This window comes from Dendropsophus ebraccatus, unplaced genomic scaffold (assembly GCF_027789765.1).
Source record: "Dendropsophus ebraccatus isolate aDenEbr1 unplaced genomic scaffold, aDenEbr1.pat pat_scaffold_1202_ctg1, whole genome shotgun sequence".
Classification (NCBI taxonomy): domain Eukaryota; kingdom Metazoa; phylum Chordata; class Amphibia; order Anura; family Hylidae; genus Dendropsophus; species Dendropsophus ebraccatus.
The window spans coordinates 7,052-22,157 of NW_027208619.1; the positions used below are offsets into that span (position 1 = coordinate 7,052).

General features: G+C 45.4%; 2 protein-coding genes across 3 annotated transcripts; both read left to right on the plus strand.

Annotated features, from left to right (window-relative positions):
• The first annotated feature begins 5,010 nt into the window (after nucleotides 1-5,010).
• LOC138774981 (uncharacterized) lies at nucleotides 5,011-10,542 on the plus strand. 2 transcript variants are annotated; one of them, XM_069955748.1, is made up of 3 exons: nucleotides 5,525-6,340; nucleotides 8,686-8,820; nucleotides 9,686-10,542. In XM_069955748.1, exons 1-3 carry the CDS (start codon nucleotides 6,262-6,264, stop codon nucleotides 10,282-10,284), a joined length of 813 nt encoding a protein of 270 aa, XP_069811849.1. In that variant the 5' UTR covers nucleotides 5,525-6,261; the 3' UTR covers nucleotides 10,285-10,542. The 2 variants fall into 2 exon arrangements, with proteins under 2 accessions (XP_069811848.1, XP_069811849.1); XM_069955747.1 differs by having other exon boundaries at nucleotides 5,011-6,340; nucleotides 8,686-10,542.
• A 1,340-nt stretch (nucleotides 10,543-11,882) lies between these two features.
• On the plus strand, nucleotides 11,883-14,170 carry LOC138774982 (olfactory receptor class A-like protein 1). The gene is made up of 2 exons (XM_069955749.1): nucleotides 11,883-12,069; nucleotides 13,126-14,170. Exon 2 carries the CDS (start codon nucleotides 13,232-13,234, stop codon nucleotides 14,168-14,170), a length of 939 nt encoding a protein of 312 aa, XP_069811850.1. The 5' UTR covers nucleotides 11,883-12,069; nucleotides 13,126-13,231.
• Nucleotides 14,171-15,106: the final 936 nt, after the last annotated feature.

Sequence of the window (15,106 nt, forward strand, 5' to 3'; positions counted from 1 at the left end):
CGATCCTCAGAGACAAGATAACGCTTTTCCCAGAAGTTTCTAGGTATGATCCTGGAGTCTTAACTAGTTGTTAAACCCAGACAAAGAAGTATTATTAATCTAAACCTGGAATTATAACACCAACTGATTCCGCAAACATAGTTTGCCAATTTTGGTCGCCGTCCCCATTAGGGCTCACAAATTAAATTCACCTATCTGTGGAGGAAACCTACGCAAACATGGAGGGAACATACAAACTTCTTGCAGATGTTGCCCTTGGTGGAACTCGAACCCAGGACTCCAGCGCTGCAAGGCTCCAGTGCTGCCCACTGAGTCACCATGCTGCCCATATATCTGGCTAGTCCTGTGTTTTGAGACTCTTAAAGGAGGCTCCACGGACTCTTTTAGCAGACTATTATTTTCCATGGGGCAATGCACCTAGATTTTCACTGTGTTGAGCGCTTCAAGCAGCAGCCTACAATTTCTATTTATTAGCTGTTTATTAGCTGGTCTTCCTGAGATCAGTGATCATTTTATCATGGTGGTCTACTAGGCATTGCTCCTGCCTAGCTAGAAACCTACTTCACTCTGATGAGGGGCAAACCCCCCCCCCCCCCCCCCCACTCCCCAAAAAAAAAAAAAAAAAAAAAAACTGATGTTTGTGTATGGATGCCTGCCTGGCTGTGGTATTTCCCTTGTCATATCTTCAGACTTTTAAACCGAGTTGAATATTGACTAAAATAGCCACTTGATATGGTGGTTTTGGTGGTCTCTTTACAGAAGCCACTCCTTTGCTAGGTCATTCCCTGAAGGGAAATTTGGGAAATCTGGCTAATCCTTTGTTCCGAGACTCTTAAATGATGTTCCACTTGCTCATTTTAAATAACAGCCAATCAGAGGCAGGATAACACATCTCCCAGAACTTTCTAGGTAAGCTCCTCATGTCTTACATGCTGTAGTTAACCTTAAACTCAGACAATGAGGTATGTTTTACCTAAATAATGTTATGTTAAACATTCCCACGGATGCTCATGAAACCCACTGTCAGACAAGATCGTACAGTGTATACATCCATATACAGAGCAGGTATGTTCCACAGATCTCTACAAGGAAAGTATTCACATTCAGAGCTGTATTTGCCTAGGGCAGCAGTGTGGAGGGGACAGCACTTCAGTGAGTAAATAGAAATAGACAAGTTCTTTCATTATCTTACTTTGGTATCCATAGATCACGGATGCTACAGCACATGAAGCTGCAGGAAACATCAGAAACTCCCAGCGCCATGTATCACTATGATGCCGTGCAGCTGTGTCACTACAGTATTGGGGAGATTTCAATAGGTGCAAAGGTCAAAGTATCTGTGATCTACAGAGCATGTGAATTTGCCCTAACGCTGTGGAACCGTCTTGATGGGGTGTATTAAGTCCAAGTGCGTAGGGCAGCAAGAGCTTTAAATACAGCCCTGTTTACATGTCCATATCTCTGGTCCAGATCATAGTCAAACCCCCCTTTTAAAGAAAATGACCCCAAGACAGAACATGGAATAAAGCTATCCAATGGTACCAGCATTTTTGGGGAGGAGGGGGGGGCTTCAATAATTATTATTCCAAGGGTTTTCTGTTTATTTTGTCTGTCTGTAAAGATAAGGTAAAAGAACAAAATCGAAACAAACATGCGAACACATTTTGTACAAAAAAAAAAAAAAAATTACTAAGAAATTTCCTAATACAGCACTTACAATACAGCACTAAGACATACCTGGAATAACCACAACTGTGGAACACTTACATTACACAATATTCGTAAAAGAGAAAAACAAAAAGAAAAAAAAAAGGCTGTTTATAAATATGTAACCATTTTTTTCCCAAAATACCAATTAATATAAATTGAGTGTTAATATACAATACATATACAAAAAAGTCACCTAAAAAGTATAAAGTGTGTAACCAATTCTTAACATTTGCAAAAATAGAGGAATGGTAAATTACCCAGAAAGTGGCGTGTAATGTAAACATTCCAGAACAATTACTCTCACGTAATTAAAACAATTATGTGAATACAATACATTTGATCACAGTCAGCTGACAAGAGGTGGTGCTGGGTGCCTATAAAAGCAGTAGATGCAGCTGTCTAAGCATCACCTCGCCTCAGCCGTTCTCAACACTAAATGAACGATTTTTCAAAATTGGTAAGTAAGAAAAAAAAATTAACTGATACAAAAATGTTACAAAACATATTTTCTTTTATAGACTATAAGGAATTGTATACATTATCTAAAAAAAGAACTAAAAATGCCTCTTTCAGAATTTGGCTATGTTCACACAAGGTATAACACCGTCCGTTGGGTGTGTCCGCAAGTCAATTAACCATTGACTACGATGTAAAGTACGGCCACTGGCTGTACTTTACATTGTGTGAACAGCTATTGTTTCCGGTTTCCGGGAGCTGTTAGGCGAACAGCATCCGGACATAGGCATGTTCATTATTTTAACACCTGTTCTAAAAGACCAGCGTTAAAATAACGATGTCTGCATACAGTTTTCTTCAATGCAATGCCGCCCATGCAGAAAAGAATTTACGCTGATTTCATTACAATCAGCGTCCACTCTATTCTTTTTATAAAAAAAAAGGAACGAACATAGTGTGCACATAGCCTTTTAATGACCAATATGGGGGCTTTTTTTTTTTTTTTTTTTGCGGGAGCAATTGCACTTTGTAATAACATCCTTCACATTACCATAAAGTATACTGCAAAACAAGAAAATATATATTTGGGAGGTGAAATATCAGAAATATAATTTTTTTTGTTCCCTTTAATTTATAAGCCGTTCACTGAGCAGTAAAATTAACATATACGTTATTCTTATTCCTCTTATTCCTTAGGTTGGCACCAATAAAATGATACCCACTTAGTACAGTTTCTGTCATTTTTACGGCTTAAAATTTTTAAAAATTTTAATTTTATACCAGTTTTCTGACCTCTGTTACTTGTTTAATGTTTTGTCTATGTAGCTGTATGGTCTTTTTGATGGGATGTGATGCCACCAAAACCCACATGTCTGCAGTTTGCCATTAAGTTACAATAACATTATATTTTAATATTTTGGACAGTTAAACACTCACAGTGAGACCACATAGGTTTATGCTTTTTTACTTTAATTAAAAAATGAGGAGAAGGGACTATTTTTATTTTATTATGGAGGGGATTTTTAAAATCTTATTTTACACTTTCAAAGTAACCATAGGGGACTTTTATTAGGAATGATTCAGCAGCTTATACAATTCACACATTCAGAGCAGCCACTGAGGCCTTCATAAGGACAATGATCCAAAGCAGCTGGGTGCCACCTTATTATAACAAACAACAAAGTATGTTGAGAGAGTACATTAATAATGTATTTCTCCCTATCCCATCTGTTTTGGAAAATTTGTTTTAAAGTGTTAAGCCCCTATTACACGGGGTGATGGAGTGCTGTCAGCGCTCGTTTGCTCCTCATTCCCGCTTGCTGCTGGTGCTATAATACACGTCAGTAGCGAGCGGGTAAGAGTGGGGGGCTGCCGCTGCTCCTGTTCCGCGGAGTGACGGCAGCAGATTGTTGCTTTCTTAGTCGTTTGTCTTTTAACATGTTAAAAAACAATGACAGACAACGATCAACCGACATCGTTGGCTGATCATTGTCTATTACATGAGACAATTTTGGCCGATAATCGTTTTGTGTAATAGGGCCTTTACTGTCTTTTGCACAGCCACTCTCACATGACCTTTTCAAGGTAGCTTTCTCTTGAAGTCAATGTATCGCAGAACACCAATGAGCAGAACGCCTATAACACTAATCAATGCTATGCCTATGGCATAGCATTGCACAGTGTTTGCAATCTAATGATTGCATGTAAAAGTTCCCCAAGGGGACTTGAAATGTGTAAAAAAAAATGTCAAAATGTTTTTATAAATACCCCACCCAAAGCCCCTCCTCCAATAAAAGTGAAAATCACCCCCCTTTCCCATTGTATAAATAAAACATATAAAAATAAGTAAATAAACATATTATATATTGTAGCGTGCGTAATCTATTAAAATATAACAATCGTCATCGCGAACGGCATAAACGAAGAGGGAAAAAAGGGCCAGGATTACCGATTTTTTGTTACATTATATATATAAAAAATATATAAAAAAGTGATCAAAATGTCCGAGCTACACAAAAGTGGTATTAATAAAAACAAGAGATCATGGTGCAAAATATGACACCCCATACAGCCCCGTAGGTGAAAAACTAAAACAGTTATAAGCGTCACAATAGGCCCATTTTATTAATATTTAAGTTGCAAAAAAAAAAAAAAAAAAAAGAATTTCATAAAAAAATGTATAACATTAGAGAATCTGTGTAAACCTGCATATGGATGTGTTCGGACTGACCTATAGAATAATGTTATCATATCACTTTTACCATATAGTGCATTACGTAGACACAGGAACCCCCAAAAGTTACCATATTGCATTCTTTTTTTACGATTTCACCAATTTATATCTTCATAAATAATATTTTTGGGATTCCATCATACATGTTATGGTAGAATGAAAGACGCCATTACAAAGTACAACTACTCCTGTAAAAATAGAAAAATGTAGATAGAAAAATGAAAGTGCTAGAGCTCTTAGAAGGGGAGGAGGAAAAAACAAAAACACAAAAATGAACATTTGCGCGGTCCACTGGGTCATTTTGGGCTTGGTCCTCAAAGGGTTAATCTATACAGGCGTTTTGGTTCACGGAGGATGGTAGCCCCCAGTGCATCAAATTGCCTAATTAGCATAAAGATTAAACTCCTAATATCATGGAAACGGCGCCGAGGATGAAGGTAAGAAACTTCCCTCCATCCTCAGCTGTCTGTACTAGATTCTCCTACCCTCCATATAGTTTCCCTTTAATGATGACTGGGAATGTATGACAAGCGAGAGATTTCTCTGGAAGAAATTATTACTCATCTATAGACAGCTCTTTCCGAGGGTAGGGGGAGTCTGGGTCACTGGTGCTGGCTAAGCAGCCGGTGACTGTGACTGACGGGGACAGGGGCGTAGCAAGCACCTAGAAGGCGGTCCATGTTGGGGGCGGTCTGGGGGCGGGGAAATAGCCTAACAAAAGTAACTGGCAGGAAGTGGCAGAACACCACACCAGCGTGACAGGCAGAGGTTAAACAGCTTTTTGCTGGCTTACCTCCTGTCATGGCTGATGACAATGTCCTGGCCCGTCTCCAGGAACGGATTCGGCTGGAAGGGGTTGCATGGCTTGCTCCCCTGGTCAGCTCAGTCTCCCTGCCTGCTGACCCGACGGTTCCCCAATCCACACGGCCGCAACGGACGGCCCGCGCTCCCGCCCGACTGAGTCCGTCTCCCCCGGCTGGTGGGAGACGCAGCACAGGTACAAAGGCTGCAAAGTCCAGGAAGGCCCCTTTGCAAGGTCCCCCTGAGCAGGGGCATAGGAGAGTGTCCATGGCGGTGCGTGCCTCTGCAGCCAGGGGAGCCCGCCTTGCTCAGAGTGAGGGAACAGCAGCTGCAGCTGCCTCAGGGCAGTGTGTGTCGGCTTCTCCATTAGATTCAGGGATCACAGCGGCTGCTGCTTCCTCCCATTCCACCAGTGCCCCCTCTGCCTGCCCTCCGGTTCCCTCTGTTCTTCCCAGGGCTGTGGGGATCCCCCCTCCTGCTCCCTCTCCTCCCCTCCTCCTCCAGGTCGGCTGGCTAGGTGGTTTGGCCGTGTGCCAAAACCTAGCTCAGCTCCCGTGCCTCCCGTCCCTTGCACTGCAGCGCCACCTGCTGGTTCCCCAGCAGGAACTGCAGGACAGGATAGCTCCAGCAGTGAATTCTTTGATGTAGAGCCCTATTCTCCCCCTGATGAGGCTCTATCAATTAGAGCTTCCACTGCCTCTGTCAGCAGGTCGCAGAGTAGGGAGCGCAGGCATAGCAGAAGGGATAGACATGCCACCCGCAGCTCCTCCTCCTCTTCAGCTGAGTCCTATAAATCTGCCGGCCGTAAGCGGCGCAGGCGCACTTCCCACGCTTCTGGATCCCACCGTCCCAGGTCAGCGTGCAGGGAACATGAAGAAAGTAGGCGCCACAAGAGGCGCTACCGCAGGTCACCAAGACACAGGCGTTACTCACCTTCCTCTGTTTCATCGTCTGGAGAGTCCAGAGTGCGACACAGTTCTCATCGCAGGGTCAGAAGCCGTGGGTCATCAAGGCGGAGTAGCAGGGAGTCCCGGCTTGAGCGATCTTCTCATACAGGATCCATGCTCGCCCCCCCCACCTCATCGGCTCCGCAGCCTTCTGTCTCCAACCCTGGTTCTGCACCTCTGCGTGTCTCCGAAGGTGAGTTGGCTTGCCTTCGGGCATGGTCTCATACACCACAGGTGGTTACTAGTGGGGAAAGTGAAGTGGTTTCCATGTTGCGTACAGTGTTGGATAAGGTGTCAAAAAATCAAGCGGCTTCTGTAGGAGCTTGCTTACATTCCCCAGCGGCGGAGTCTTCGCCGGCTGCGATGGCAACATCAGCGGGTTTGATGTTTAAAGATTCACATTTTTGTGGGGTGGCCCCCTTGGGGACACATCTATCTAACGAAGTTAAGGAAAAAAATTATTGCTAATGAATATGTAGACATATGGTCTTTGATATCGGTCGACCATTTAACAGTAGACAAAGAAAAGCGTTTTGACAAATCTGAGGATAAGAAGGCCAAAGTGGCCAAGACTTTTTCTAACTGGCTTCAGGCCTTCACTACGATGTCCGGTATCCTGACATCTAGATACCCTACCAAGGCTGTCGAGCTTTTCGTTTACATGGACACTATTCATACCGCCTATAAATTGCACGGTGGATCTGCATGGTGGCGGTACGACGAGGAGTTCAGGAGGCGATTGGCTCTGCAGCCCGAGGTCGGATGGGCTACAAAGGCGACCGACGTATGGATCCAATTGATGATGTCGCAGCAGAGGCCCCCCTTTCAGTCATTGGCTGCTTCGAGCGGAACCCCCTCAGGGGCAGCCAATAAGCGTTCTGGGGCCTGTTGGTTATTCAATGAGGGCCACTGCAGGTTCTTCGCCTCGTGTCGTTTTAAACACGAGTGCTCCATCTGCGGAGGTGCTCATTCTGCAATCCGATGTTTCAAACGAGGTAAGACGGCAGTTACAAAACCTAGCAGCGGTGGGAAACCCGAGGACGCCAGTGAGCGTGGTAAAGATGCGCCCCTGGCTAGAGCAATACCCCAGGAGTCAGGAGGCAGAGCTCCTCATTAATGGATTTTCAGAGGGTTTTTACATACCGCATGTTCAGAATTCTAGTTTGAGTTTTGTTACTAACTTACGTTCGGTTAATGAGAATCTTGAGGTGGCACAGGACAAGCTGGATAAGGAGGTGGCTATGGGTCGCATGGCTGGCCCCTTTTTGGAGCCTCCCATGGACAATTTGCGTTTTTCGCCTTTGGGCTTGGTCCCAAAGAAGGAGCCAGGCAAATTCAGATTGATCCAGCACTTGTCCTTTCCACCTGGGGAGTCTGTTAATGATGGTATTAGCCGGGAGGAGGCGGCGGTTACTTATGTCTCCTTCGACAGGGCGTTGCGTTTGGTGGAGCAGGTTGGCCCCGGAGCCCTTTTGGGTAAGTCTGACATAGAGTCTGCCTTCCGCCTTCTCCCGGTTCGTGAGGATTGTTTTCATCTGCTCGGTTGTCATTTGAATGGGCAGATTTACGTCGACATGTGCCTGCCGATGGGTTGCTCGATCTCGTGCAGGTATTTCGAGATTTTCTCCTCCTTTTTGGAATGGGTAGTTGAGCACGAATCGGGCATCTCGTCGGTGTTGCATTATCTCGACGACTTTTTGTTTGTTGGTTCGGCCGGCACGGAAGCTTGTCAACAGGCCATGGATACTTTTAGGTTTTTCATGGATAAGTTTGGGGTTCCTGTTGCTGAGGGAAAAACAGAAGGCCCAACAACATGTTTATCCTTCCTGGGCGTTCAAATTGATACGCAACGTATGGTGGTGGGTTTGCCACCGGAAAAGTTAGCAAGATTACTGTCGACCATAGACGAATGCCTCTTAGCTAAAAAGGTCAGGCTGCGCCAGTTTGCAGTCATTGTTGGGCCTTCTGGTTTTTGCCTGCAGGATAATGCCAATGGGGCGAGTTTTCTCTCGCCGCCTGTACATGGCCACGGCTGGCGGACGCCAACCGTCACATTACATAAGACTGACGGCTTCCCTGAAGGCCGATTTGAGAACCTGGCGCTCCTTTCTACAGGAGTACGATGGTATTTCGTGCTTCAGGGAAAAGGAGTTGGATAACAGAGACCTGCAACTATACACGGATGCGGCAGGTAGCCATGGTTTTGGCGCAATTTTTGAGGACCAATGGTCCGCCGAGCCATGGCCGCATTCGTGGGAGTCTGAAGGTTTTACAAAAAACTTAACCCTACTAGAATTGTTTCCGATACTTGTCGCGTTGGAGTTATGGGCTGTACGAATGGCAAATAGGAGGATTCGTTTTTGGACGGATAACTTGAGTGTCGTGTATGCTATTAATAATTTGACATCAACGTCCTTACCAGTCTTGGCATTGTTGCGTCACTTGGTTTTGAGATGTTTGCAATATAACATAGTCTTTAGGGCTAAGCACGTCCCAGGTGAGAATAATTCTATGGCTGATTCTCTTTCCCGTTTTCAGTGGAGTCGTTTCAGGGAGCTGCATCCTCGGGCACAACGGGAAGGAGCGCCATGCCCAGTTTTTCTTTGGGAGCTGGTGAACACCTGAGGCCATTGCTGGAATCATCCTTATCAGACGCTACGTGGTCTAGTCACGGTAAGGCATGGGAGGAGTGGTTGGCATGCGCAGCAGGGTTGGATTGGTCGCATCCCATGGTTTGTAAACAGGTTACGTGGACTTACTTAACAAACCTTAGAAGGGCAGGGGTATCCGCCATGGTGGCAAGAAAACGTCTGTCTGGGGTTTCGTTCATGCTTAGACTCTGGGGTCTCGCAGATTCCACTAAGGATCTTGCAGTAAAATTAGTTTTGCGGGGATGGAAGAAAGAAGTGGTTCACAGGGACAAGCGTAGACCCATTTCCTTTTCTTTGTTGCAGCAATTAATAGTTAGTTTGCGAGAGTTGTGTTCTTCCCCCTATGAAGTAGTCGTTTTTCAGGCAGCATTTAGTTTAGCTTTCTTTGGGGCCCTGCGGGTTAGCGAATTAGTAGCCTTATCAAAGACTAAGCCGTCAGGGCTCCTCCTGCCTGATGTAGTTATCCTCCCCAGTTCCATTAAGATCTTCATTAGAAAATCCAAGACAGATATATACGCTGCAGGGGCTTGGTTAGCTGTCAATCGTTTAAGTGGGGATTACTGCCCGGTACACCTAGTGGAAGAATATGTAAAAATTCGGCCAGCCCAGCCAGAGACCACACTTCCCCAGTTTTTGGTTCACGAAGATGGTTCCGCAGTAACGAAGTACCAATTTGAATCTTTGTTTAAAAAATGTTTGGTAGCTGTTGGGGCTGATCCGAAGGAGTACGGCACGCATTCCTTTAGAATAGGTGCGGCCACGGTAGCGGATGCACTAGGCATGTCTGGGGAGTCTGTTAGACGCTTGGGGAGGTGGGCCTCTGACTGCTACAAACGTTATGTAAGGCCGAATTTGTTATCTTACTGATTGCATGTTTTGTATTTCAGGTCAACGCCGTCCTGCTGTCTGGTTGATCGGGCATTCCTTCATACACAGGGCTGCTCAGCGGGCCTCTTGCCGCCCTGGCGGCTTAAGTTTAGGTTTTTCACAGGCCGATGTCTCCTGGAGGGGTGTGGGAGGCTTACGCTGGCTCAGAGTTTTATCAGAGGTCATTGCCATCAGCAAACAGGTCCATGGTCCTGCCGTGCTAGTAATTCATGCGGGTGGCAATGACCTTTGTTCTGTACGTTTGGCTGAGCTGATTTCTGTGATTAGATCAGATTTAATCAGAATGTCCGACTTCTTTAGTGATTCGATTATAGTCTGGTCGGAGATAGTGCCCCGAGTTGTATGGAACGGTGCCAGGAACCCCGGGGCTATTGAGAGGGCACGGCGCATCTTGAATACTCGAATCTCAGGATTCGTCAGGACTAGAGGGGGTATTGCGATACGCCATCGCCAGCTAGAAGGTGACAACAGGCGCCTGATGTTGCAAGATGGCGTACATCTTAATGATATCGGTCTGGATATTTTCCTTTCGGGTCTTCAGGATGCCATTGAAAGGGCCCTATTTACTCTGGTTAGTGGGGGTAGGTGTGCAGTGTAGGGGTACACAGCCCACCTATGGCGCTGGGGGGGACCTTGCAGAGGAGGAAGGAGAAGCATCGGCGAGGCACCCGGCAGAACAACTAAGACATGCCCACCGCCGGAGCGGTGGCCTGGCATTCCGGTGTCCTCGCCAGGAAGGCGACAGCGCAAGGTCCTATCCTCACAGTATAAAAATATATGTTAAAAGTTTAAAATAGTTCTAAGAAAATTAAAAAAAAGCTGTGGCCTACCCCCACGCATTTATAAAGAACAAAAAGTTGTCAGTGTGTAATTAAGTAGCATAAGTTGGGTTTATTGCATTTCAGAGGCAAGATAGCCAAGGTGCAATGGGATGCCGGCAGTCTGGGTCACTGGTGCTGGCTAAGCAGCCGGTGACTGTGACTGACGGGGACAGGGGCGTAGCAAGCACCTAGAAGGCGGTCCATGTTGGGGGCGGTCTGGGGGCGGGGAAATAGCCTAACAAAGTAACTGGCAGGAAGTGGCAGAACACCACACCAGCGTGACAGGCAGAGGTTAAACAGCTTTCCCCACCCACCCTCCCTAATGTTTTTTTCTGTGAAAGAAGTTTATTTGTTTGTATGTGTTTATTGACTGTTTAATACTGTTGTCACAGCTTGGCGCTGGGGGGGGACCTTGCAGAGGAGGAAGGAGAAGCATCGGCGAGGCACCCGGCAGAACAACTAAGACATGCCCACCGCCGGAGCGGTGGCCTGGCATTCCGGTGTCCTCGCCAGGAAGGCGACAGCGCAAGGTCCTATCCTCACAGTATAAAAATATATGTTAAAAGTTTAAAATAGTTCTAAGAAAATTAAAAAAAAGCTGTGGCCTACCCCCACACATTTATAAAGAACAAAAAGTTGTCAGTGTGTAATTAAGTAGCATAAGTTGGGTTTATTGCATTTCAGAGGCAAGATAGCCAAGGTGCAATGGGATGCCGGCAGTCTGTGTTTTGTGGCTGTACTTCCTGATTGGGCAGTTGCTCAGCAATCCCACAATGCATTGCTTTTCCTCAGTTGCTGATCATCGTCCTCCCACCCAGCTTGCTCCCCTTTCTCCAGCACTCTGCAGATATATAAAATGTCTCTCATCGCACTGGGTCGCTCTCCTGAGACCTGCTGCAATCTAGAGATACAGCCCAGGGAAATGCGCAGCAGCATGCGTCTCTCCACAGCTGTCAATCAAATACATGCATAAGAGCTGCATGTTTTGTCATGTAAAACATTATTGGAAGATTCTCTGCAGTTCACAAGCTCAGACTTTAATGATAAACCTCATGTAATTGTAAGTGCAGGTGCCGATGTTCCCAAATGTCATATTGCTGTAAACACATAGCAAATGTATGAATCACTATCGTAAGGGCAGATACCCACCATTCATGTCATCCTGTGGAAAGCAGATGTCCTAATCAGCTCTCTCTCTCTCTCTCTCCAAATGATATATATATATATATATATATATATATATATATATATATATTTATACACGCACACACACACACACACAGATCAATAGATTCAGCAGACTGAATACAGCACCTCCAGCTGTTCTGAATCGATATTAAACATAAAATAGTATTTTTTTCATGTTTCGCAGGAACAGATCCTACTAAAGGAAAGCAATAAAACCGTTTCTCTAAGTAACGGTTATTAAAGGTTTTCCACTCTAATGGAACAGAACTTGGAATAAAGCATTTCAGAAATCCTCCAAACATGTCTGTATTAAAAAGCAAATAAGTTACCACAAACTCCTGACGAGAACGCCATGACACAATCTCAGGATAATGGTAAGGGGAGGGGACTTAAAGGGGTACTCCAGAAAATGAAAATAGTTTTCAAATCAACTGGTGCCAGAAAGTTTAACAGATTTGTAAATTACTTTTAGTTTAAAGCGACTCTGTACCCACGATCTTCCCCCCCCCCCCCCCCCCCCAAAAAAAAAAAAACCGCTTGTACCTTCAGATAGCTGCTTTTAATCCAAGATCTGTCCTGGGGTCCGTTCGGCAGGTGATGCAGTTATTGTCCTGAAGAACAACTTTTAAACTTGAAGCCCCGTGCCCAACGGTCGTGGCCTAGAATATCTGTGCCCTAGGCCTGCACCACCCCTCTATCCCTCCTCCCCACCCTCTTCATCATTAGGAATGCCCCTAGAACATTTTCTCCTGTCCTAACATTGCACAGGTGCCTTAATGATCCAGCCCATGTGCCGTGCTGACACAGGTGAGGAATAGTAGGCAATCTGCCTTGAGCATTCCTAATGATGAAGAGGGTGGTGAGGAGGGACAGAGAGGTTGTGCCAGCCTAATGCATACACAATCTAGGCCGTGCCAGTTGAGCACAGGGCTGCCAGTTTAAAAGTTGTTTTTTTAGGACAATAACTGCCGAACGGACCCCAGGACAGGTCATGGATTAAAAGCAGCTATCCGAAGATACAAGAGGTTTGGGGTGGGGTGGGGGCTCATATTGTGGGTACAGAGTCGCTTTAATTACCTATAGTTAGGCCTCCATACTGTATATTCCCCCCCCCCCCCACACACACACACACACACCTCTGTAGTTGTTCCTCTATACTGTATACCCCCTGACATAGCTTAGCACTATATTAAATATTTCATGTCAAGTTCAGACTCTAAGGCTATGTTCTCACATTGTAAAAACGAGGGCAAATAAGGTCCATTTAATGTTCATGATCATTAATGATGGACAATGTTTTGTAACAACGGCCCTTATATTTGCATTGTGGGAACATAGCCTAAACATGGATCTTGTGGACCAGAGCAACAAGAAGACAAATGAAATAATAGCTAAAACCTGTTTATTATAATTCTTCATCTGTTCTGTAGATTCAGAGTTCTTTTCACCGACAAGAAACCTTCGACAATGGATTCCAGTGAATGACGATTGCAGAAGCCACAGTTACAAGTCCCTCCTTTCTTGCCTCCATATAAAATGGATCTTTGCGTTCTTATTAAAGGGGGGCTCTTCTTCTTCCAGACGAGTGTCGGTATAATAAGTAATTGCATCATTTTACTTTCCTATACAAATATACTCTGGAAAAGAAGCAAACTCCTGCCGGTAGACGTCGTCCTTTCCCATTTAGCGTTTGTTAACCTGATGGTTTTGCTCACGCGAGGCGTTCCTCAGACAATGACGGTCTTTGGAATAAACCATGTTCTGAATGATGTCTATTGTAAAGTAGTTGTGTATATCTACAGGATTGTGCGTGCTTTGTCCGTATGTGTGACCAGCCTGCTCAGCGTACTACAAGCTGTTACCATCGCCCCCAATCTAAAATGGTCCTGTGTTAGACTGAAAGATATGAAGTATCTGGCTCTGGCTCTGGTTTCCCTGTGGGGGCTTAATATGGCCGTGTGTATTGCGGCGCCATTTTTTTCTGCTCTACCAAGAAATATCAGCGCACCTCAATTCACCTTAAACCTGGGATTTTGCTGCGTCTATTTCCCGGATCAGATGAGTTACATCTTCAATGGCTTCGCTGTGTCTGCCAGGGACTTTGCCTTTGTTTCGGTTATGGCTTTTACCAGTTACTTCATTTTACGGACGCTCTACAGACATCGGCAACAGGTTCAGAGCATCAGAAGCCATAATGGTGGCAGGAATATGGCTGCCGAATCGAAGGCGGCTCAGGATGTGCTGAGGCTGGTGCTTCTCTATGTTCTCTTCTTTGGAATAGATAACATCATCTGGATGTACATGCTGACTGTATCACAAGTATCGTCCACAATTACGGACATGAGGGTTTTTTTCTCGTCCTGCTATGCTTCACTGAGTCCTATTTTGATCATTTTCTCTAATAGGAAAATTAAGGATGGCATGAAGTGTGCATCGAGGCAGAAATCAGTGGAAATTTATCTATGCCAGTTATAATTAATTAGAGGAATTTATTAACCCCCTCCTGAAACACCACAGACATTTACATAATTAAAGCAGAAGTCCGTCCAGGACTACGGGCAGGGGGTGGGGGTGAAATAAAAAAAAGTTATAGTCACCTGTCCCGGTGGCCGCGCAGAGCCGCATCCGCTCCTTGACCCGCCGGCTGTCTTCTGAGCTCCCTGCCGGCTACGTCATGATCCAACTGATCGGCTGAGTGGGCTAAATGCCACCAGTCTGTGACGTGGATCCCGGCTTGTGACGTACCCAAGACTGGGGAGAAGATGACAGCCGGCAGGGTCCTAGAGCCCTGTGATGCATATTTGCATTTTCAATTCCACCCTAGTGATACAGCCGGACACAAACACAGCAGTAGCGCCATCCACTCTCTAGCCAGCCACTAATTCGACAATGTAGTCTCGTAGATATAAAGTACATTGTGGGAATGTACTTTGTTACAGAGATACAGCCAGGAAGGTTATAGACAGCTACAGAGATACAACCAGGGAGGGGATAGTGAGATACAGAGATACAGCCAGGGAGGGGATAGTGAGATACAGAGAAACAGCCAGGGAGGGGATAGAGAGATACAGCCAGGGAGGGGATAGTGAGATACAGAGATACAGCCAGGGAGGGGATACTGTGATACAGCCAGGGAGGGGATAGATAGATAGATAGATAGATAGATAGATAGATAGATAGATAGATAGATAGATAGATAGATAGATAGATAGATAGATAGATACAGCGATACAGCCAGGGAGTGAATAGTGAGATACAGCGATACAGCCAGGGAGGGGATAGAGAGATACAGAGATACAGCCAGGGAGGGGATAGAGAGATACAGAGATACAGCCAGGGAGGGGATAGTGCGATACAGCCAGGGAGGGGATAGATAGATACAGCGATACAGCCAGGGAGTGAATAGTGAGA